The 26,198-nt window shown below is 39.7% G+C and overlaps 1 protein-coding gene across 1 annotated transcript in view; it reads right to left on the reverse strand.

Moving 5' to 3' along the window:
• The window catches only part of LOC102779017 (thrombospondin type-1 domain-containing protein 7A), a 149,337-nt gene that overhangs the window by 20,660 nt on the left and 102,479 nt on the right, over positions 1-26,198 (reverse strand). Inside the window, exons 12-22 of the mRNA XM_087834913.1 lie at positions 21,821-22,015; positions 21,402-21,668; positions 17,652-17,830; positions 17,522-17,527; positions 17,197-17,330; positions 14,463-14,616; positions 8,785-8,926; positions 7,062-7,177; positions 6,864-6,981; positions 2,302-2,447; positions 1,123-1,297 (exon numbers count right to left, since the gene is read on the reverse strand). Of these exons, the coding sequence (XP_087691039.1) occupies positions 1,123-1,297; positions 2,302-2,447; positions 6,864-6,981; positions 7,062-7,177; positions 8,785-8,926; positions 14,463-14,616; positions 17,197-17,330; positions 17,522-17,527; positions 17,652-17,830; positions 21,402-21,668; positions 21,821-22,015 (1,632 nt within the window). The remainder of the gene's footprint in view (positions 1-1,122; positions 1,298-2,301; positions 2,448-6,863; positions 6,982-7,061; positions 7,178-8,784; positions 8,927-14,462; positions 14,617-17,196; positions 17,331-17,521; positions 17,528-17,651; positions 17,831-21,401; positions 21,669-21,820; positions 22,016-26,198) is intronic.

Raw genomic sequence — 26,198 nt, forward strand, 5'->3', positions numbered from 1 at the left:
TGTTGATGTCTGAGGTTGTGTCACGCTCGTGTCTGTGCATACCTGTTGTTGTTTTTCCCGTTTTACTTTGATAGTCTCTGTCCTGTGTGTAGTGTGTCTGGTTTTGCTTCCCCTTGTCTAGTCAGCTTTGATTAGTCCCAGCTGTGTCTCATGCCCTTGTTATCCCAGTGTGTATTTAAGGCCTGCGTTTCTCTGCGTCAGTGTCGCATCGTTAACGTCTCCTCACCATCCTCCCTCGCTGTGGGTTCCCTCTGCCTGCCTACTAGTTTAGTTTTTGTATTCCCAGTTCAGTTTGTGCACAGCAATAAAACAGTTTAAGTTCACCTTTTGTCTTTGCGTTTTGGAGTCTGCCCGCACACAGACCATGACACGTTGCAGAGATTAAAGAGCAGATGCTAGAAAAGTGTAAAAATAAACTTGTCAATCAGGCATTTCTGGTTCATTTTAGTCCTTCAAGGGATCTATGTTGGTAAATTACCCGCAGCTGAATATCATCTCTTACTTTGCACTAAACTCTGCGGCTCGTGGCAGAGACAGATTCAATGATTAGCATTAAGTAACAGCACTAGAACTGACAGGAAAAGCTCAAATAAAGGCTTTTAGAACAATCTGATAAATAATTGAAGTCATCCTCCCAAGAAGTAACAAATGGACCTTTTTTACCATCATTCTGAGACAATGTTTCCTGTTATAGTATTTATATATATGCTAATTTAAAGTCATATCCTGAAGGACAACGTCAAGACAGAACTGAAGGTCAAAACTATCCAAACCATGTACAGAGGAATTTAACTGGATATGACATCTTATCTGGGCTGATGTATAATGTGAAAACGTCCTAGCACAGAACCCTGTGGGATTCTGTGATTAACTATTGTGTGTAAGCAAGGCTCCTTATTTACATACAAAAGTCAGAATCCATCAGATGATGAAATATTTAAAACCAGCAGAATTTCTTTCAATATCAACAGTTTAGTCAGTGTATTTAATAATGAAGAACATTAACTGTAATACTAGTGTGAATAGTCTTGGGTTTGGGTCCAATAGTAACAGACAAGTTACTGTTACCTCAGCAAGTGACTGCTCTTTATTAACAAAGAGCTGGATTCAACAACAACCTACCTGGACAGGGTACAGTACAGGCTTCCTGCAGAACTATCTGTGTGTTTCCTTCTACTGAGGGCTCCAGATCCCCACACAGTTCATCGTCCACCACACTACCGTCCTGTCGACCTGAACCGTCTGACACAAAGCACGACACATTCCTGAATCTCAGACCTTCTCCACACCTCGCTCCCTAATGGAAAAGCAAACAGAATTACACTAAATATGGATACAATTCAATCTACATTTAACTTCTGTAGTCCAGTCAGCTAGCTGCTAGCTTTAATCACCTTCAGCTACTAGGCCTTCAAATGATTTTAAACCATTTGTGTTAGTCCTTGGTAAGTTTAAAAAAACAATTCTAAATATAGTAACAAACTACTGGTACTGGTACTACTGGTTACCTGCTGTTTGAAATGAGTTAAATATTAAACTATTATAGCAATAATAACAATAATAATAATAATAATGATATCCCTCAGGTTAACATGGCAATTTAAAAGGAGAGGCATATAATAATAATAATAATAATAATAATAATAATAATATCCCTCAGGTTAACATGGCAATTTAAAAGGAGAGGCATATAATAATAATAATAATAATAATAATAATAATAATAATAATTAGTCAAGACATTTGTCATGTTAATTGTCCCATTTTTCATTTATAAAGTTCTTATGAATACTAAGTATAAATTTTCAATTCAATTCACTTTTATTTATACAGCACCAAATCACAACAACAGTCGCCTCAAGGCGCTTCATATTGTAAGGTAGACCGTGGCGACAGTGGGAAGGAAAAACTCCCTTTTAACAGGAAGAAACCTCCGACAGAAGCAGGCTCAGGGAGGGGCGGGGCCATCTGCTGTGATTGGTTATGGTGAGAGAAGGAAGACAGGATAAAGACATGCTGTGAAAAAGAGTCACAGCGTGTCTTTTAGGGTTTACTAAATAGTGAAATGGTCAAAGTCAGTCCTCTGGAAAGTCTCACCAGGTGTCATGACAGCATCTTGAGACACCTCCATTTTGGACTATCTCTCCTCATCTAGGTGAGTATGTCAGGATGGTTTGATATGACTTTAATGGTTTTATATAATATTTTTCACGCTAGTGAAATTAGTGACTAGTGAAAATTAAATACAGTGTTTCACTATTCTGGTAAATATGTTGAAGAAGAAGAGGAAGGCTAATTGACCTCAGATTTGCACTCAGACCAGGTGCTGTATCTCCACCTGTAGCAGGGCTTCACCAGGCAGGGCTTCCACTGCTCCATTTGGGATGGACATGGCCTCCCATCACCCTGCGGAGCTTGGATCACCGTCCGCCTCCTCCACAGTTTGCCTGCCAAAAAGCAGAGAAATGAATCAATTCAGATATTAATGGTTGGGTAAAAAAGAATAGGATAACATTAATTAATTAATTACAGTATTGTGTATGTTTTCATGATGACAGCCTCACACTAAAAACAAATGTAGACTGTTTGTCTTCAGTTCCAGTTTAACTTTATTTTTGATGTTCTACAGTGTCTAAACCCTGGTCCCTCATGATTGGGATATCACTGTTTTATTACAAAGACTTTTCTTATTTATTTGTTTGCTGTAAACAGAAGGCCTGCACTACGTTTGAAGGTCATAGCCATCTATCAGGTATGAAGGCTCACATGCATCAACATGTTTTTGGTACTGTGCATTCATTTTCAGCTAGTGGTTTCAAACTGAACCTGATTTTCAGTTGTTTTTTAGTCAGTACTAAGTAAATAACAATAGATACAAGGCCTGAAGTATGGTTTAACCTCTTAAGCCCCAAGCCTACCTGATCTCCTGCTTTTTGCCCCCGTATCAGGGGGCGTTGGGGCTTAAGAGGTTAAGTCAGGGGTCTTAAATATAAGGCTCGGGGGCCAGAATCAGCCTGGCAAAGACTCTGCCCCACTGGAAAGCTTTAGAGGGCATAGACATTTAACTTTTAGCTGTGTTTTCATAAGTTTACAGCTGTTTCTACTGATGAAGACCTCTTCCTTTGCTATTAGGAAGGCAATTGGTACTATACTGACAGAACAGACAGCCAGAGGGATGAGGGAGATCAAGACACCGGACGGAGGGAGACACAGACAATTTATACACAAGAGGGAACTGGGGCAGAGAGGAAACACCTGGGGAACATGGTTGGACATAATCTAACTAACAAGACAGGGGAAGCAAAACTGAACATGGCACACACAAGACAAGTTACTATCACTGCAAAACAGGAAATGGGAAATGGTCTGTATTTGTATAGCGCTTTACTAGTCCCCAAGGACCCCAAAGTGCTTTACACACCCATTCACACACACATTCACACACTGGTGATGGCAGCTACATTGTAGCCACAGCCGCCCTGGGGCGCACTGACAGAGGCGAGGCTGCCGGACACAGGCGCCACGGCAGAAATCACTAACACTGAGACACAGGCAAGAAAGAGCGTGATGGACAGAGAGAGGGTGAGAGACAGAGAGCAAACTTGACATTCATAAACAGACATAACTGACTCACTGCTGGGGAGGACACAGAGATGCAAGACCAAGACAAACAGGACAGAGAATGGAACAAAGCTCCGAACTAAGAACAAGCACCAAGGCCTCGCAAAACTGAACATCAGAATGAGATCCCTAAAAGAGTGAACAAGGCCAAACAATGCTAAACACAAACCCAAACAAACTCCAAACACATGGTCAAACCCCAGGACCATGGCATTCAAACTATACTAAACAAATGAAATAAGAGATAAAGAATTAAATAACAGGAAAAATCCTGTTTTATTTCTATCTAGTATAGAAATTTCAGGGTAAATTTTCAGTTAAAAGTAAATAAATATTTTTTTAAGGAATTTTACACATTACGACAGAATTTCTGAGACATACTATTGAAATTGCACCTCTTTTTCAACTGGGAATATGGGGAGAGAACGCCAAGAGTCACTGTGCATTAAAAGGAGTTTAAAGGAGGCAACTGGACTATTTCACCTCTCATCCAAGAGGCTTCTTAAGGTCTAAAATCAAAAGCTGGAGAGTCCTGGGTATTTAAACCCTAGTGGGGTTGTCCATTAAGAAGGTCATTGACCCCCTATTAATCATTGTGAATCATCAACATGTTATTACCACCACCAGGGGTTTCGGATGAAACCACTGTGAGACCATACCTCACCCTATTATGTGGCCTATTGAAGTTACCTGAAGCAAAATGGGAAAGGACCTCAAACTGCATTGAAGGCAGCTTACAGTATCATAAGCCACCACCTCTGTGTTTAAAGACAGTCATTCACATGGTTTCTTTTACTCTTCACTCAAACCATCTGTCCTAAATTCCAAAATGTGAACATTGGCATGATTCAGGTGTCGAGTCTTGTCCTGTCTGGATGGCTCTTCCATGTTGTGTCACATGTTTGTGGAGCAGCTGTTTGGTTTCACACCACTGCACAGCTTAACTTGTGTTTGCGAGTTATTGTCCTTGGGATGAACCACAAATTGTCTCAGAGTGGGGCTGGATCTGAAGTGCACTGTGATGTCATGCTTGGAGAAAATTCTCTGGGGTTTCTCTAACAAATGACTTGAATGACTATGTTCTTCTGTTTGCCATTCTGTCTCTCCCAAGTTGGTGTCTGACCTTTTCTATCTATCTGCATTTATTTGATGAAGGCCTAGTTGGGACAACCACGTGTTTTAAGAGCTTTCTTTCCATGTGTGCATTATAATACTATTTCCCTCCAGCCTTAGAGGCATTTTTACCCAGTGTTTCAGGGTCATGGATGAGATTGGATGGAGAAATGATTGCACTGGAGAGCGTACCTGAAACCTTCATCCAGATTTGACTCTGCTTCAGGTTGTGTTAGTTCAGTAATCCTTATTTCTGTTTCTGTGGCCATCTGTGTCCACTGTGAATGACCATCATTGAACAGAGATGGTGGCTTACGACACCACCTGTCAGCCACCTACAATGCAGCCTTGAGACATCTGACATAGTTAGACTCTTAGATGCGGCGGCAACTTAACAGTCATCGCTCCAACTGTTTCTCTCCAATAACTATGACAAGGAAGAAAACTGCATTGTTCCACCTGAATCAGAGGTTCAATTAATGGACTTTTCTCGTCAGTACCCTGACATAGACATAGGGATGCTGAACAGTGTGACTCTCCCATAGCACAGCTTCCAGCCAGCCTTCTTTAAGATGGGAATCAACACCCCAGTCTACCAATTTAGAGGCACAACCCTACAGTAGATCTCCACGCAATATTACAGAGGCATGTCAATCAAACTGGCCCTATGACATTCACAGCCTTAGGGTACACAGGATGAATCTCCTCCACACAAGGGGCCCTGCCACCAAGGAGTTGTTTAACTACTTTCATCCATCCTGCATGCCAACAGGATGGATGAAAAGTATTCCTTTCATTGACCAACTATATGCTCAGTTGACATCAGCAACACTCCCCCTACACCACACTCTGTGTGAGAAAACATTGCTTTTCCTTCTTGAGTCACATCATAATTTTCCAGAATTTAGGAGGTAGCTCAGGTCATCTACTAATCGGAAGGTTGGTGGTTCCAGTCCAAATGGCAAAGCATTCTTGGGAAAGATACCGAATTCCAAGTTGCTCTCTGAGGCACTTATCAGAGTGAGAATGTCCGATAGAAAGGAATTAGGTGTAGAAAAAAGTGAATGGGTGAATCAGTACAAAGTGCTTCGAGTGCTCAAGTAGAATTGCAACATGGCCTCACTGAACTCCTTGTTTCAGCTGCTACCAGAGCCACACTCCACTTGGCCCGCCAGCACCTGTCTGCCACCTCCGGAGTCCTCCAAGCTACACAAGCCTGACAGAACCCCTTCTTTAGCTTGTCAGCTCCCTTCATTCAATTCAGTTTTATTTATATAGCGCCAAATCACAACAAAAGTCGTCTCAAGGCGCTTCATAGATACAGAGAAAATCCCAACAATCACATGGCCCCCTATGAGCAAGCATTCATCTATGATGTCCACCATGTTGTTTGGGGATTATCAACAAAACAATTACCGACCACCTTGTAGCTGTTCCTTTGTGAAGCCATCTCAACAATGTAGGTGAGGAACATGGTACATTTGGAGTCAGTATTCCCAGTTTCTCTCTGAATGCTGTCAAAGTTCTGATGGAGGTGGCCTCTGCCAGATGTTTGGGTGTGCGAGGCCTGTCCACCATCCTACCCTGCCTTTTGATCTAACTAACTACTAGATGCTGATCTGTTAAATGCTTAGCTTCTCAAAAAGTCTCAAAAAAAATATTTCCAGAATCAATCATTTACCCAGGGCGTACTAGTGCCATGTGCACATGAACATTCCTCTGTCACAAATTGCACAAAAATCCAGTAATCTGAACCACTCGAGGCAGGCCGTTCCTCCCAATTACACCACGCCAGGTCTCACTGTCATGTGACGAAGTAGGACAATGGAGTCACCAGGTGGGGAAATCTCCTGCACTATAACCAGCAACTCCAAGCTAAGAGTAAAGCATTTGGACAATCTACGTGAAGTAAAGGTTTGTAATTCCCACATTCACTTTTATTCCAGTGTTTATCATTCCTGTTAGAGCAGCTGAGCTGTAAAATAACACAGTGCAGTGCAGATAAAGTACAGAAAACTTAAAAGGAAACAAATATGATTAGAGACTGTTGGACTCAAACATTAGCACATAGTAGCAATACACTACTGCGAAAAACTGGTTAATTCCAATTCTTCCCTGGATTTGTTTACCTGCCAGTCCACATGTGTGACTACAGCCAGACCATGGTGACCAGTCAGACAGCTGGCAATTAACAGGACACTCCACAACACAGGATGCATTCATTTGCCACTTTCTCTCCAGACCAAGCTGCAAAGAAATATCATTAGTATTTCATGAACTCAAACATTTACAAAGGTTTAAAAGGCAAGCAGCACTACACATCTCACCTCTTTGCAGAAGATGAGGTCTACAGATTTACCATCACTACGCACACAGTCCAGCATGCGGGTTTTGAATCCATTTCCACACACTGCTTTGTCACTCAGCTGACAGGTACTCCATTCTGAAGAGACACAGTAAAAGGTCAGCATAACAGGAGGTAGGAGAGTAGGTCATCTACAGTCTGAAGGTTGGTGGTTCAATCTCTGGCTGCTTCAGTCTGTGTGCCTGGGCAAGGTACTAACCCCAAGTTGTTTATTTCTGACCCATAAAATACTTTTTAACCCTTTAAGACCTACCATAGAACCAAGTCCGCCAGAGCTTATATTATATTTTTACATGCTGTGGAGCCATTTTTGGGAGCATTTCAAGTTGATATACATCAATACAACCATTACAGCCCAAATTTTAATAATATGTCTGCATTAAGTGCATAAAATTACATAAATTGCAAAAAAGTGCAATAAACAACAAACAAATTGAAAATCGTTTTTGTTTTTTTAACATATATTTCTAGTTAGAGAAATTTAAGAGGCTTATCCCTCAAAACTGTAAATACAAAAAAGTTGCACAAAATAGTTTCCCACCACAGGAAATTTATTTTGAGTGTCTTCATAGTTTTATCTTTGAAATACACCAATTTTTATACACTGCAGGAAAAACGAAAATAAATATTATAATGCAAATTTGCAAAAAAGCAGCATATGCATCAAAATAAACTATTTCCAGCAGTGCAATATGAGTCCTAAGCATCCCAGAAACCACACAGAAAGTCATAAAGTCAAACATAACTTTTAAAAACACCAGTATAGGCTCATGAGGCCCTGATGGTAAAAAAAAAAAACTACATTTCCGCAAAATGACGTCACTTCCGGTTTCGGGCAGGTCATGGCGGACATGCGATAGTTCGCGCTGATGGACGTAGGAAGTGTTACAAACAGCTGATCGGATCGGCAAAGCGTGTTTCTGGAATATTATGTTTTTGTTGCTGCAAGCGCTTTTTATGCAGTTTTTGCAAAGTTATATGTGGAAGGAAACTGTGACCGAGGACAAGCTGATGGCATAAGATGTAAGTACAACTCCTCCGGTTTCATATGCAAAAAAAATGATTGCGCTAGCTCACGTGGTTGCAGAGCTACCGGGATTTAAAAATAGTTATGCAAAACTGAGCGTTCCCGCTCCGACCGGCTTTAAAGGGTTAATGAGCGGGCCAAAGTTTCAGTTTAAACAACCGACATTCTGTTTTCCTTCCTTTGATTAATCCGTCATGCTGGATGTACACTCAGTGAAAGATCGTCTTTTGCAAAGCCAACACAAAAAGACAATCATTCATGCTCACATTGACACCTATGAGGATTTAAACATACAGTACATGGAAAAAGCTCACGCAGGCACAAAGTGAAACGGTAACTTTACACAGAAGGGCCCTGAACAGCTTAAACCCAGGATGTGCTTGCTTTGAATTTGCAGTGCTAAACACTGCACTATGCTGTGTCTTTAAATCAGGGGCCTTGAACTCCAGGCCTCGAGGGATGGTGTCCTGCATGTTTAGATATCAAGACATGTTGAGGAGGTCATTTAGCCATTTGAATCAGCTGTGTTGGATCAAGGCCTGGAGTTTGAGACCCCTGCTTTAAGTACAGAATTTAATTGATTTGCATTCATTGTTTTTATTAACATACATAATATCTCAACTTCTTTGGAAACAAATCTGAACAGGTTAATGCTGACCAGTGATGTTGTAGGTGTAGTGAAAGCAGTTCCTGTTGAGTTTGCACGGCTCTGTCTCTTCAGTCGGTGGACACTCCTTCTTTTCTCCTGGCTGTCGGAGCGGGTAAGCACTCCTCTCCCGGGTGCTGTTCTCACTACATGGCTGAAAAGCAGAGGGAAAGGTTCTGACTGTTTTACATAAGCACACATTAAAAGCGTGGAACATAAAGGCTTTTGATTTTTCTATGTTGCAGATAGACAGACAGAAGTAATTTGACTGAAATTTGAACTCTTTTGATGAGATGTGAGATTCAAGTGAGAAGTGCATCATATCTTGCATCGAAACACTAGCAGGTTGTATTGGTGAAATGTGTTCCTGATTTGAGAACTGTATTAACAGTAGTAAGAATTACTTTTCTGCTGTCACAATTGTGCCGAAGCGATCAAGAAAAACTCCAAAACCAGAACAGAAGCTAAGCTTGTTTTTTCACACACAAAGTCCTGAATGATCAGGCCTAATTCATATATTCACCTTCAGAAGTCAAAGTCATTATCAGTGATAATCCCAACTCTAATTCTAACCCTCGGCAATCAGAATATTGTTTTTATTTCACAGTGAATCCAAGTTTTGGCAACAGAGAACTGAGAAAATGATCATTTTAATTGGCACACAGGAAAATCTATTCACATTTTTCCAAAAATAAGTCACGACCTAAAAATATATGATCAAGGCTCCATGATATCCCAAAAGAGCACTTTGATTACTTATGGTTTCCTTCCTTCCTTGTTTCATTCCATCCATCCAATCTCCTCTGCTTATCAATTTCAGGGTTGTGAGGGGTTGGAACCTATCCCAGCTACATTAACCCTTTAAGACCTACCATAGAACCAAGTCCGCCAGAGCTTATATTATATGTTTACATGCTGTGGAGCCATTTTTGGGAGCATTTCAAGTTGCTATACATCAATACAACCATTACAGCCCAAATTTTAATAATATGTCTGCATTAAGTGCATAATAATTACATAAATTGCAAAAAAGTGCAATAAACAACAAAAAAAATTGAAAATCGTTTTTGTTTTTTTAACATATATTTCTAGTTAGAGAAATTTAAGAGGCTTAACCCTCAAAACTGTAAATACAAAAAAGTTGCACAAAATAGTTTCCCACCACAGGAAATTTATTTTGAGTGTCTTCATAGTTTTATTTTTGAAATACACCATTTTTTATATACTGCAGGAAAAAATAAATAAATATTATGATGCAAATTTGCAAAAAAGCAGCATATGTATCAAAATAGACTATTTCCAGCAGTGCAATATGAGTCCTAAGCATCCCAGAAACCACACAGAAAGTCATAAAGTCAAACATAACTTTTAAAAACACCAGTATAGGCTCATGAGGCCCTGATGGTAAAAAAACTACATTTCCGCGAAAATGACATCACTTCCGGTTTCGGGCAGGTCATGGAGGACATGCGAAAGTTCGCTCTGACGTCTATTCCAACGTAGGAAGTGTTATGAACAGCTGATCGGATCGGCAAAGTGTGTTTCTTTATTATGTTTTTGTTGCTGCAAGTGCTTTTTATGCAGTTTTTGCAAAGCTTTATGTGGAAGGAAACTGTGACCGAGGACAAGCTGATGGCATAAGATGTAAGTACAACTCCTCCGGTTTCATATGCAAAAAAAATGATTGCGCTAGCTCACGTGGTTGCAGAGCTACCGGGATTTAAAAGTAGTTAACCAAAACAGAGCGTGCCCGCTCCGACCGGCTTTAAAGGGTTAACACAAGAGGTGGGGTACGCATAGAGACAGACAACTGTCCACAGTCACATTCACCTACCATACCTATGGTACCTATGGTTTCTTGAGTTTCCAAAAGTAGAATGGGAACTACAATGTTTAACTATCCAGTCCCTCTTCTGTGAACTCATTTTTTTCTGTTGTTGTGCAACATAACAAAAATCCCTTTGTTATGTTGCTCTAAGTCTAGACTGGTGTTGGACTTTCATTCTTTCTTCTTTTCAGTCCTGACTTGTTTATATGGCACTTTTGCACATTGTTAACTGTCTTGTCCTGTTTGTTATTAGCGGTCTATCTGTCCTCACCTTTTGTCCCTTCTTTTCCCTTGACCCTCAGTTGGTCACTGCAGATTACTGCCCCTCCATGAGTCTGGTCCTGACAGAGAGCTCCTGTTGAAAAGGAGCGCTTACTTCCCACCAATCGCCAAGCACTTGGCGATTGGTTATTGCGGTTCTCTCTTAAATAATGTAGGGTCTCACTATATAAAGTGTGTTGACACGATTGTTGTTAGCAGTATATAAATAAAAGTGAATTGAATTAACATACAAACAAATATGTGACACTGAGCAATACCAGCTAGATATATTTCGGCTCAGCTCAACACACAGCTCAATTCTGGATCCAGTATCCTGGAGACGGGCTAATCTTTATTCCACTTTGGAGTTGCATTCAGTAAGAAGTAGTGAACTAGGGTAGGTATACTTCTCTTTGCTGGTAGTTTTCTCAGGTGGATGTTTCCATGCACCTTGGGGTAAGAGGACAGGTCCTCACTGTGGTTTTTCCCTGTGCCCCAAGCATCAGCTCAGAGTACACAGGCTGGAAGGTCCCCCACCTGGGGACTGATTTGGATTTGTTGTCCTTGGGGACCTCAGAATTCATGTGAGCAATGACAGTGAAGGCTGGTGGAGTGTGATGGGGAGCAACATCCTACCTGACGTCTAAGGAGCTTGGAAAGAAAAGCGTCTGGACTTCTTTAGGTTGCTTGAACTTAAAGGGTGAGCTCATTGTGAAACCATGTCCCACCCTATCATGTGATTTCAAAATCACATGATAGGGTGGGGTTAGGTTTCACAATGAGCTCACCCGAAACACTGGCTGATTGTGACCCACACCCGTTTTCACACCTTGGCTCATGTGATTAGAGGATCATCAGGGGGTCCTTTTGTCCCTCTGTGGGGGGAAACTCCCACTAGGTTTAAATCTGGGACTCCCCACCATTTGACCTTAGAACTGAAGAAGCTTCTCGGATGAAACGTCTTCAAGCAACTTAAAGAAGTCCAGACGCTTTTCTTTCCAAGCTCCTTAGACTACGATGACCTGGATGACTGAGAACCTTCACAGACACATCCTACCTGACCTAAACCTGAGCGGTGCGCTGTAACTGGACTTCTTTGTTGTTCACAGGTTGTCTATAATAAGCATGAGAGTTTTCATAGGTGCATTTGGCACTAGGACACACTTGGTTGCAGGCTAATGATTGATTCTGTAATCATGTCATGCATTTCATGGACTTTTGGGTGGAGAGGTGAGCTGCTTCTGTTGGCGTCATCATGCAGTTATTTGTATAAATTGGCTGAGATAAGAATTAGCAACTCCAAGTCTGAATCCTTTGTTTTCATCTGGGAAAAGTTAAAGTGTCTACCCTGGGGTGGGGCTGAATTATTGTCCCAAGTACCTCAGTTTGTCTCAGAGTCTGATTCACTAAAGAGGGAAAAATGATGAAGGAGACTGACAGATGGATTTGTGCAACATATGCAGTAATGCTGCTGCTGCTGCATGAGCATTGAGTATGAAAGAGAAGTTTTTGATTTACTGGGCAATATATTTTCCTACCCTCACCTATGACCACAAGCTCTGGGTAGTGACTAAAAAATGAGATCACAAATACAAACAGTTGACATTAGCTTCCTCTGAAGGGTGTCTTGGCTCTCCTATAGAAGTAGGGTTAGAGCTTGGTCATGCTGAAGGGACTGAAATTAGAGCCTTTACTCCTCCTTATCAAAAGGAGCCAATTCAGGTCCTTCGTGCAGCTGACCTTTTGAGCATCATCTAGGTGAGATGTGCTGGACAAGTCCAACTGGAAGCAAACCCTATTCTAACCCAGGATATGCTGGTGAGAACATATGTCTCGGCTGGTTTAGAAGCATCTTAATTTCCACCTTGTTTAGCTCCTCACGTTGGTGCTGCGCTTTTACTTTTTCCCACCATTGGCTGCCAGATTTTCATCTTCTCTCCTATTGGTAAATTAATTGGAGCTACATACTATATATCCCATTCTGGACTGTAATAATGAGTGAAATTTTGTCCTTGTTCAAAATATAGGGTTAAGATTACCAGCTATGATGACTTAGAAATAAGAGAGTTAATCCAGTTATTTTTTCATTTAAATGTCTTTTTCATTTTTGTGCAAAGTTTGGGAACATTTGTATTACCAGTCTCATCAGTTAATTATAGTAACTTGTTAGATTATAAACAATTTGGGTCAATAATCATTGACTTTCATCTGGTAATTAAGATAACTCCCTGAGAATCTGAAAATGATGCTACAAAGCAGGGGAAGGCTTTAAACTATATCACTACTGTATCCAGTATAATGGTTTTTAACTTCATTACACAATAGCCATAAAGAAATACGAGACAATCTGATTGGCTGAGAAGTCTTAAAACTCTGAAGTTGCTGGGTCCAATCTATTTACACATATGGGAAATTAGAATTCACTTCATGCAGCATGCTTATCTTTCTTAACCCTTTAAGACCTACCATAGAACCAAGTCCGCCAGAGCTTATATTATATTTTTACATGCTGTGGAGCCATTTTTGGGAGCATTTCAAGTTGCTATACATCAATACAACCATTACAGCCTAAATTTTAATAATATGTCTGCATTAAGTGCATAGTAATTACATAAATTGCAAAAAAGTGCAATAAACTACCAAAAAATTGAAAATCGTTTTTGTTTTTTTAACATATATTTCTAGTTAGAGAAATTTAAGAGGCTTATCCCTCAAAACTGTAAATACAAAAAAGTTGCACAAACTAGTTTCCCACCACAGGAAATTTATTTTAAGTGTCTTCATAGTTTTATTTTTGAAATACACCAATTTTTATATATACTGCAGGAAAAACGAAAATAAATATTATGATGCAAATTTGCAAAAAAGCAGCATATGCATTAAAATAAACTATTTCCAGCAGTGCAATATGAGTCCTAAGCATCCCAGAAACGACACGGAAAGTCATAAAGTCAAAGATAACTTTTAAAAACACCAGTATAGGCTCATGAGGCCCTGATGGTAAAAAACTACATTTCCACGAAAATGACATCACTTCCGGTTTCGGGCAGGTCATGGCGGACATGTGATGTAGGAAGTGTTATGAACAGCTGATCGGATCGGCAAAGCGTGTTTCTGGAATATTATGTTTTTGTTGCTGCAAGTGCTTTTTATGCAGTTTTTGCAAAGCTATATGTGGAAGGAAACTGTGACCGAGGACAAGCTGATGGCATAAGATGTAAGTACAACTCCTCCGGTTTCATATGCAAAAAAAAAAAATTGCGCTAGCTCACGTGGTTGCAGAGCTACCGGGATTTAAAAATACTTACGCAAAACAGAGCGTGCTCCGACCGGCTTTAAAGGGTTAAACTGCCTTTACACCACAAGACACATTCACCCATCAACAAACATATGCACTTATTCACAGAGTGCCTTTTTAGCACAAAGAGCAGGTTTAGTTGACACAGGTGGGGTTCCTCTATTATCTTCACTAGACCTCTGAATTCAAAACCACTACTTTAACTCTGGTTTCAACTATCCACTATATAATAAAGGCAACATGTCAGAAACAATGTAATATTTAGAAAGAAAAAAAAGACTGGCAACTTCCTTCCATCCTTACCAGTGGACATGGGATCCAAGCTCCCCAGTCTGACAACACACAGTCTTCCGGGCAGGGCAGGTGGCTCTTGCGGGCCCCCAAAGGCATTTCCTCTGGGTCACACAAGTAGTCCTCCACCTGTTCAGAGGGCCCGTCTATAGTGTTCAGCATGCACCTGGTCACAAAAGGTTGAAGCAAAAGTTAGTTTCACAGCATTCCTTCAACAACACTCGAATATTTGAGCCTATTTTTACAGTCTTCTTGAACTAAAGCTGTTAATAAACATGAATACATGTGGTCTTTGTAAAGTCTTTGTAAAGCTAAATATCTGGATATTAAACCAGATGTACTCTATATTGCCAAAAATATATTTTTTAATGAAAATGGTTTAACATGATGTCGACCCATCGTCTAAGCTATAACAGCTTCAACTCTTCTGGGAAGACTTTCCATATGATGGGGATTTTTGACTGCTCTTCAAGAAGCACATTTGTGAGGTCAGACACTGATAATGGACACGAGGGCCAGTCCCCACTGGGGATTTTAATCACGTGGATTTAAAATCTGTGCTTTCTAAATTCCTTCAGCACATTATGTGTGAAATGATCAGGCCAGACCTGATCAAGGGAACGCACACTGCTGAGGTAGTGAAGAAAGCCCACAAGAGACTCTACTTTCTGAGGGTTCTCAGAAAGAATAACATCCCTGAGAAACTTTGTGTCCTACTATCACTGCACAGTAGAAAGTATCCTGTATCCTTCTCCAGCTGCACAGTAGCACAGAAGAGAAACCACTGCAGGGTTATACGGGTCGCCCAGCGGATAGTGAGCTGTCCACTCCCCTCATTTAAAGAACTGCACAACTCCCACACTGAGAGTGGTCTCAGGAACATTAAGAAAATCCCTCAACACCCATCACTCCCTGATCATGCCTGTTTCAAAGGCTACTTTTAGCCAGATGATTAAGATCCATAAAGACAGACCTAGGAAAAGCTTTTATCCCTCAGCCATCACATTGCTGCTAAGATAATCAGACAGTCTGATTGAATACAACTTTCATGTACAATGTTTACAATGTTACAACACCATCTCATGTTACCATGTTTACAGCTTTATGAGCATCACTGCTCCCAACAAACATAATCCGGTCGTAAAGTCTGACATCACTAGCCGTGTCTGGGCCTAAACTCCGCTGCAGGTCCATATATCAAACGATCACTGTAAAAAAACTGTCTAAAGTCTTTCATCTTTAATAAAATGATCAGCGTTCTGCTCTACCAGGTATAACAATTGAATTTAACATCCAGGCATCCATGAAAACGGAATTTATGACATTTAACGGAGTTAGAAGTTAGCAGGAAGTTAGCTCGCTAGCTTCTATCTAAATACAATATAGCATGTCCTGACTGCGGGGTTTTGGAAACAAATTTAAACGTACAGCTCTGTTATCACTTCCAACATAAATGAAAACAGAAAACTAAACAGCAGTGACGTTTGTAGGGTTACTGAAGTTTGGCTAGCTGGTATATAATGATGTGCTACGTGACCGCTAGCGACACAGCTATGTTAGCATAATATAAACAAGCTAACTTTTTTTCCACTCGATAAAAGTTAACGTGAGTGTTCTCGGTGGTCAGGAACAAATGTAATCACATGGCAGGATGCTGTAAAAGGGCCAAACTTCAGCCAGGAGAACAACTGAGATAATCCATCCACAATACGAGGTTAGTCATTCATATACTGCTGCATGGGCTGGGCTGTAGCTACATCCTAAGGTTTTAAAAACTGAGCTTAAATAAATGATTAGCGGTAATAAAAGCCGAGGGAGGTCAACAGTGATCGCTGACTGTTTTAGGAGCTTTTTGAGATTAAATAGAAGAAAATACAAAACATTAAACATGTTAACAACACAAAAGCCATATTAAACGCAGACTACTTTAGGCCTGGAAGTAGGATTCGTCACGTCATCACTTAACGACCGGATAGGTTGTTGGGAGCAGTGATTGTTCCCAACAAGGGTTGTTCACATCCCTGCTTTTCTGTAAACAGTTTGTCAGGTTTTTTAAAGCACAAATATATAGCACTTTTTGTATATTTTTAAAAGGATTATCTTACTCACTTTCACATTTCTTTGAATTTGAGTATGCTAGTTTTACTAACTGTACGGTAATCTTTTTTTTGGATGTTGTAAATTTCCCTGTTTTTTTTTTTTATTTTACTTTCGTTACTTTTGTGTGAATCTGCATGCTCCATCTGCCTGTCACTTTGCTGATGGAACTCCTGAATTTCCCCAAAGAGGGACAACAAAGGATATTTCTATTCTATTCAATGATTTGGACGGGTCAGTGAATACTTTTGGCAATATAGTGTATATAGTGGTTATATATTGGTTCATAACATACTTCATACCGTGTACATTATAACATACCATAATAGACCCATTTCTGTAATATACTTACATATCTATATTATTGCTAATATATATTCTAATATATCTATATCATGGCTAAAGCACTTCTGGATGGATGCAAACTGCATTTTGTTGCCCTGTACCTGTGCATGTGCAATGACAATAAAGTTGAATTCTATTCTATTCTATAACATCATGCACTACTATTTTAATTGTTTGATCACTTTTTAACAATTCAGCACAAGCAAACACTCAGCTCTGTTTTTCCTCCAAAAGGAAGAATATCACCTGTTTAAAGCTCTACCTAAAGATCAGAGACACTGACACATGATTCTGTTCATCTTACTTGACGTTTCGGGTTTGAACACCTTCACCACAGTTGTCATTCAGGTCCACATTGCTGACTTTCCACACACTCCAAGGCTCTGCCACCCACACATACTGCCCACAGTCGCTGAGGCAAGGCACCACCTCATAGACCTGATGCACATAAAAACACCAGTTACCCTACAGGCACAGCTGCATGATGTCAAAGAGGAAATGTGTCAAAAAATAAGAAATTTAAATCCTTCCACTCAGTTTAGCTTAAGTTTGAAAATCATACATTATAATAAAACTAAATACCAAAACTAACTTTATGAAATAATTACAAAAAGCAGCAGCCTACTTACTTGAGCCTGTAAGTGGAATCCATTTGTAAAAGAAGACAAGGAAACAACAGAAAACAGCATTATTTAGGTTAATATCCAAAAAAATAGGTATAAAGCTAGAATATAACACTTTAAGTGAGCCCTCTCTCACCTGGTTGACATGGTCCAATTTAGGGCAAGGTCTGCCACCATTGTATGGTTTTTCTCGGAGCCATTTAGAGCGAACTTTGACCCCACTGCCACATGATTTGCTACAGCGAGACCAGTTGGACCACTCACTTAGTTTGCAGTCAGATGGACAAGGAATGATGCAGGCTTCCTCAATATACCCTGTAACCAGTCACATAACAAAAAAGTAGAGCAAGATATTTGACAGCATCGTGGCTGTACACAGTTTTGGGAAGGTGTACGGCAAAATAGATTTTAAGGGTCTGTTTTTATTATTTGACATACAGGTCATTCAGTCTCAAGTTATTGTGGGCCTTCTGCTCGACCATCTCTGGTTTGCACAAAAATCTTATGGTCCAAAGTTTGGACATATTATTATATATTGCTGTAAATTGTTTCACATATCCAATCATTTTCAAGATATATGTTTGTTAAAAATGGTCCATCCATCTGATGGACTAATGAGCGGGGACTCCTCCTGGTAAGACATGTCTGAAACACCTCAACTGGAAGTGATCCAGGAGTCATCCTGGTCAGATGACCGAATCGCCTTAACTTGATTTTTTTTTTCAAGGAAACTAATCCGTCACTTGTATTTAAAGCTTATTCTTTTGTGACCATGGGTGAGGAAGAAACGTAGATTGATTGGTAAATCGACAGCTTCTCTATGCACGTGTTTAAATGTGTGTGCAAAAACTTAGGTTAAACATAGTATTTTCATAGCAGTGGCTTAGCTCACTGGGATGAGCAGGCGCCTGCTTCACTTCACTATCTAATAAAGTCAGAACAAGGTACTTTCGAGGTTGTAGTGAAGTTGTGTTTTGATAGTTACTTTTCTCTATCTTTTCCAATAAGGTATGGTCTATTTCAAACTAAGTGCTCTATTAGGGTGATATGCCACTTTGAGGTCTTGGCCTGATTATTCAAGACCTTCTATTTGGAGAGAAGCATTTTAAAATTTACTCTGGATTTAAAGAAAGCCACTGAATAGGAGCCAGTATGGGAGACATATAGTCTTTCTTTCTCTTTCTGGTACTGGTTAGTACTCTCATTGCAGAGTACTGTGTGAGGTAAGTGTAACATAGTTAAATAGAGTTGAAGTTTAATCCCGCTAAATGGGACATTGGCACCACTTACTGGCTGTGTCCTAATTCAGGGTCTGCAGCCTTAAAGGCCGAATTTTAAGGCCGATTATGTCACAGCGACGCGACGAAGGCTGTCCCAATTCGAAGGCTGCTCGAAATGCGGCCCTCAAATGCGTCCTTCATTTCCCTGAATTTTAAGGACGTGGCGGTGTAGACTTCGTGGCCCAACATATCCCAGAATGCACAGCGCGGCGGTGGGTGTGGATAATTTTTCCGGAAAAAAACGGTGGATGAGGGGCGCCCGAAGAGTAAACTTTAAGTAAGTACTGAATATTATGTCACTTATTTATGTGCAAATGTTTAATAACGAAGAACATTAAAACATTACTGTTGGCCACATGTCGGCAAAGTCATGTGACATTAGTGACGTTTGTACTAACTTGGTTTTAAAGCCTTTACTTTAAAATATACGCCGTTCATTAGCTAAGCTTAATTAGAGAATGATCAAAGCTCATGTAGAAACAAACAAACAAATGAACAAAAGATTTTCTCCTTCATTTCTGTCAAACAAAGCTGTATAAAACGTTTCCAGCTGTTAGTATCATGGTTGCTAGGCAACATGGGCAACGCAACGGAGGCTAGACCGTCCCATTTCACAAGCCTCGCACTTCCGGCCTTAGCGGTCTTTAAGTACGCGGCCCTTGTGGACCGTTAAGGCTGCAGACCCTGAATTGGGATACAGCCACTGTTGTAAAAGTCAACCTGCAACATTCACAAAGGGCAAGGGATTCTGGGTAATCCTCAGAATTATGGAGGATTCCTGCGAGGTAAGGAATGCGCAAATGTCGTGGGGAAGAAAAATCATATCGCAGGTTGTAACAGTAATACAATCTGACCCGATTATTTTTGTTGTTTAAACATCATTTGTTGCGGGTAATTTCTCCAGTCCTTGTGTTGAATTGATGCACGTTTTTGTGAGACTCCCGAAAACACGGGAGCATAGCTAGCTAACGCTGTTGTTGCTTTTCCATTTAGGTCTTTACGCTGACTGCCCACGACAATAAATGAAAGCATCCTAACTTGTTGCCTTTTTGTTGTGAATGCAGGTATGTGACTGTGCCACACTGTTTAGAGAATACTCATTGTTTTATGTACAGCTCTGAAATATATTTCTGTATTCCTTTCATTTGGGAAATTTAAGATGCAGATTAATTGTGTCGAGGTTCTTCTATTTTGTTTGTATAATTTTACCACTATATGATCACACTGCAAGTGTAAATTTAATCTGCACTGGTCACTTCACTTTATTGTTATTGATATTTATATTTAAAAGTGCAATACTGTAATTTTCTGCTGCTCATTCCTGTGCAATATCCCATCTGCCCTCCCGTCATATTTCTTTTCAAGATTTTCTTATTTAATCACTAGTGTACATATATTTATATTTATAGATACATATATATTTAGTCATCTCTTCTCTTTTACTATGTCTCTCTAATATTTTGCTCCTTACTATTTTTCTATTTTTTTATTATTTTATTTTATTTTATTATATTTTATTATATTTTCTCCTACTGTATCATGCTGCTGAGTGACTGCTGCTCGTCAAACACATTTCATTGCAATGTTGACCCTGTGCTAACTTGCATATGACAAAGAAAACTGAAAACTGAAAACTAAATGTAATCCTCAGAATAATGGAGGATTCCTGCGAGGTCTTTACGCTGACTGCCCACGACAATAATTGAAAGCATCCTAACTTGTTGCCTTTTTGTTGTGAATGCAGACCAGAGAAGACACAACACAGAGGTCACATGAGCATGCAAATCAGTAACATAGGCTGTCTATATGACAACCAAGACAATTTACACAGTTTCACTGATTCAACACTTAATCACATTGTCTTTAGAATAATCAGCAGATGCAAATATATATATATATATATCTTGCAGCTAACTGACATCTCCAACATTTAGCTGTAACCCAGTCAAGTAGAGACGGCAGCAGAGGTGAAAACAGCACAAGGGATTGTGGGAAGTCCACTTGCACATCTGGACTCAGTGTATGCTGGACAGATCCAAAAAAGGGGCAGACATATTGCTGCAGACCCCACTGACACTGGCAATGGACTGTTTATACTGCTTCCTTCTGGAAAGCGTTATATGAACATACCAGACTGAGACACAGCTTCTTCCCCAGAGCTGTGAAATCCATTTCAATTCAGTGATGTTTTGCACATATTTCTAAGGCACAGGTGGATAGTAGCATTCAGTTGTCATTTTATTTTGTTAAATACCAATAAAATGATAGCAGAAGTGCTGTTACGTGTCTGGCCAATGTGTTTATTTGGTCAATGAAAGGCTTCAGTTTGTTAAGAGGGAGGAAACAAACTTCACATTTGCAGTTTTGTCTTGTTATATAATATTTGAAATAAAAAAAATCTACATTTTCAGAAATATTTGTGGGTGTTTTCTTGTTTGTTTGGTTAGTTTTTTGTGCTACTTGAACACTAAAGTGGCACTCCAATGAGATGACAGCGTTAGCAGTGGCCCACGGCTCATTTAAGTTTGAGACCCCTGCTCTGCGGGGAACGGTGTTAATGTGACGCCTTGGAGTCAGATTTAGTTATCCAGTCACAGAAAACTCACCGTGGCTGTTGCATCGAGAAGTCTCCACTATCCTGTTGTCTTGGTCATAGCACACCATGGCTTGGTAGCGGTAGCCTTGGCCACACTCTTTGATGTCACCTTGTATCTTCATGCCAAGCTGACCCTCCATGCGACCACCCTCGGATAGGATACAGTCCGACCAGTTGCCTACAGGCTGGGCATTGTATTTATTACATGGGCAGTACTGAGTCTCACTTAGGGGATACAGCTGGTTGTTTTTACACTGGTCATGCTTTCTACTTCTCCCTGCAGAAACAGCAAAAGATAAACGGTTATCATCTATAACCAGTTTCCACTAGTGAAGGGTTCAACGTGGTGACCTTCACACACAGAAAAGTAACAATATGTTTTTACATCTGCTGAACTAGCACGAAAGTTTCTGGAAGTCGGCCACTCACCTACTAGCATCCTTTTGCGGGTTCTGACACCCACACAATCTGCTGTACAGGAAGAAAACTTGGACCAGCTGCTGAGTTGACAGTCTTCCTGGCAGGGCACCTGACAGGGTTGGGTGAGAGATGGCATGGAGCTAGCAAACTTAAGACAAGCTTCAATGTCTGCTTGCCCACCATCCTGCTTTCGGCATGAAACAGCTAAAGAAGGGGAAAAAAAGGAATGATGGAGTTCTGCAAAAATGGACTTTTGTTTTTGTAATGGCACACCATTTGTATAACCGATAATGTGAACTAATCACTAATGGATTTGATTATCAGATTTAGAGTACTGTATATACTATCAGGGTTGGGTATCAATTTCGATTTCTGTAACTGATTAGATTCACTTCAATTTTGACTCAGTCAGTCAGAAATATTATAATTCTGATCATTTATCATGTCCATGTTTTTATATCTATGTGTAAAAACTCAACACTTGTGAGACTTCATCAGAGGTGTGAGCATCACAGCAGAGGCCTTTGTGTCAAAGTACGTGAGGATAAAACTCAGAACAACATGAAGAAGACTTTCCTGGCCTGGCGTTTTATAGCAGATAATCTTCAGTAGGGAAGAAAACCATGAACAATATCAACATATGAACATTACCTGACGCTGCTGAAGTGAAGCAGAGCAAAATTACAGAGGTCTGATTAGAGATGCAGCTAAGCATTTTGCAATTTAGCATCATTTGTAAAGTTTTTTTCAGTACTGAACAGCAGAAATGAGGCTTTTCTTGTCGAATGTCATTTTTGAAAAAAAAACACAACAAACAACGAGCAGCAGGCGACGGTGCTCTACAAAACGGTAGAAAGCAAGCGAATAATGCAGAAAACAGAGATTTTGATGGTAAACTGGTTGCTGAGTACACTGAGAGAGAGAGCTGTGCAGGAAGTAAAAGTCAGAGGTAATTCATGACAATGTTTCTCAAACGTGAAGCATAGTTTGGATCGTCTTTTGCTGCTGGTTCAGTGAATTTTGGTCAGAGTGATGAAACCTGCAGCTTCAGAATCTATGAGACGTCTGCTTTCAGCACCTGATGGTGTTTCTGTGTACATGCCGTCGGGAGAACGATCCACACTTTGTGTTTACATCTTTGTGCAGAATCCGTTTACCTGCTCTTTGCTGTTTTAGCTGTTTGGTGGTTGTTGACACAGTTTATCGATTCAGGATTTTATGAAACAATATCGTTTTATTCAAACTAAAATCTTTTTAAACCTACCCCAATATACTATCTTTCCAGCTGTCACAGAAAAATATAGATGGGCATGATTTGATAGAACTTTTTTTTTCTTTCAAATTGTCACTATTTAAGGTTATCGCAGTTTACTTCTGTTTAATATCCACAACATGGTTATGCGTTATGTAAGTGAAAGGGTGCACAAGGGTAGTATTGTGCTAATCAATTTAATTAAATTCAGTTCAGTTTTATTTATACAGCCTCAAATCACAACATCATTTGCATCAAGGCACAGTCCTACAATAAAATAATACATACAGAGAAAAACCCAACAATCATATGACCCACTATGAGCAAATACTTTGGCAACAGTGGGAAGGAAAAACTCCCTTTTAACAGGAAGAAACCTCCTGCAGAACCAGGCTCAGGGAGGGGCGGGGCCATCTACCGTGATTGGTTGGGGAGACAGGACAAAAGACACGCTGTGGAAGAGAGCCAGAGTACCATTACAGGTACCTCCCAGGGATCAGGGTGATGATAACCGGAAACTGACAATGGCCTTGTGGCAGGTGGCTGAGGGGCAGTGCCAAGGAGGCTGAGACTCAGGTGGAGGTAATCAGGTGGATGAACTCTTTTTTTCCTTTTTTAGTGCCTGCCACCAGCGACAAGAGAGGAGAGCTCACACATTTAATTATTAATCCAGTGAAGTGATTAATTATTGCTTATATGTTTAACATTTCCCTGACCATGACATGTTATTTTGTGATTCCATTTATCAGTGTCTACATGCCCATCCACTCCTCCCCCACTAAATTATTATTTTTGTCTCCAGTGGGGATTTAAAAGATTTGCATCTTAAAACCGTCTACAACAAAATTAAAATCGGAAACTGACTTTCATAGTTAGAACTCGTCACCAGTGACAGATGACACTGCCACTGACACCAGATCCGATTTCCATTTCAATATTCCAGTAAGCCGCTAATGACCATTGTTTCTGAAGAACTACAATCAACTAAATGAATGAGAATGATTATGAGACTCATAATAAAAACTATAACTATTCCTACTGTGTGTCAAACACTTGCCTGATCACTGACCACAGAATTCCCTACAAAAGTGAGTTCTGCAGCTTCTTCTTTCAGCTTGTTAAATTGCAGTCATGGAACAGCTCTGCTGTCTGCCACAACATGCAGTTATGAAGACTGTCTCTGAAAAAAAATATGAGCAAGGTTTGCTGACTTTGCAAATGATGGTGCAGCTGCTGTGATGGGCTGAAAGGAGGCACACTCCTGAGTGAAAACATCAACTAACCTGAACGTCATTCACTGCATCATTTACGTGTTAGAACCTTTTCACCATCATCCTTTAGAACAAGTTACAGAGGGGTCTCAAATCAGCACGGGCCTTCTGCGTGACCATTTCCAATTTGCAAAAAAATGTTGTGGTACAAAGTCTGGACACAGAATGATTGCTGCAAGATTTTGGCTTCATATATCAAATAATGTCCAGCACATAATTTTTTGTGAAACTGCCTGCCGACCTACTTTGACCATTTTTTCACACATTGAAATCTGAGGCAATGTTTGAACGTGAATATCACAACATCTATTAAAGATAACAGCCTGAAAGTTTTCTTTGGACACATATATTAAAACATGGCTAATAATTAAAATCTGAAAAATTAATTAAAGCCCTTGTGCAAAGTGAATGTTGAGCGCACCCTATTAAAACACTTCACACACACACGAGTGACACTTTTTTAATGGTATATAGTTGAATTTAACAATACTGCCAAATAAAGCATGTAGAATATTTTTTGAACATAAAATTCATAGTCACAAAAATTAAGATAATGCCATTTTTCACTCAACTTGGATCAAGTAAATATGACAAGTTGTAGCAGAAAATCACAAACACTGGTAAAGTGTCCATTCAATCTCCACATGGTGAAAAAATGAAATTATTATGTTAAATATGAACATATTGTTCATTTCTGAGACCTGGGTCAAATCAGCATTTGTTTTAGAATATTTTCTACTTAGCCATATTCAATTTGTTTAAAAATGTGATTGTCCAAAGTCTGGAGACAAATAATTATTGCTGAGAATTTTTGCTTCATATATCAAATACTTTTCAAGATATATGTTTTTAGAAAAATGGTCCATCCACTCATTTTCAGGCAATTTGAAATCGGAGACAATATTGGAACATGAATGGCCCAAAAACTATTAAAGATAAAAGCCTGGAATTATTACTTGTCTTTCATCACTTCTGTTTTCATCAAAAGGAATTTAGAAAAGATTCTAAGTATTGGCTAAAATACAAAAAAAAAAAAAAATTAAAGCTCTCTTAAAAATTCCCATATTTGAATACACACTACTATAAAATGATATTTACTAACTACCGTACTTTCCACACTCTAGGGTGCACTTAAAATCCTTTAATTTCCTCAAATATCAACAGTACGCCTTATGTATGAATTCTGGTTGTGCTTACTGATCTCGAACTGATTTTATGTGGTACACAGCACTTAAAAATCTGTCAAAAAATGTTTTAATACGCCTTTGGTAAACTACGAAGCCGCACCACTTGATGGATTTTCAGAGCATAATGGCTACAGTGATCAGGAGCCTCGCGGAGTAATCTGGGTCCTAAACTCCGTCTGCTTCTAGCTTCAAAGTCAAACGAACACTTCGGCATCACTGAGAGTTAAAAACTGTCTAATTTCTTTCATCTTTAATAAAATGATCAGCGTTGCTGCTTTACCAGGTGTAACAATTAAGTTTAACATCCAGGCATCCATGAAAACAGAATTTATTAAATTTAACAGAATTAGAAGTTAGCAGGAAGTTAGCAGGAAGTTAGCTCGCTAGCTTCCACCTAAACATGATATAGCATGTTTGACTGAGAGATTTCTGAAATAATTCAAACGTATAGCTCTGCTATCACTTCCAACATAAATGAAGACAGAAAACTAAACAGCAGTGACGTTTGTAGGGTTACTGAAGTTGGGCTAGCTGGTATATAATGATGTGCTATGTGTTGGCTAGCAACACAGCTATGTTAGCATAACATAAACACAGTGGAGCTGGAGGATGAACGCTATCTTTTTTCCACTGGATAACATGAGGGTTCCTGATGGTTAAACAAATGCAATCGCATG

This window comes from Neolamprologus brichardi, chromosome 22 (genome assembly GCF_056152115.1).
Source record: "Neolamprologus brichardi isolate AB-2024 chromosome 22, ASM5615211v1, whole genome shotgun sequence".
NCBI lineage: Eukaryota > Metazoa > Chordata > Actinopteri > Cichliformes > Cichlidae > Neolamprologus > Neolamprologus brichardi.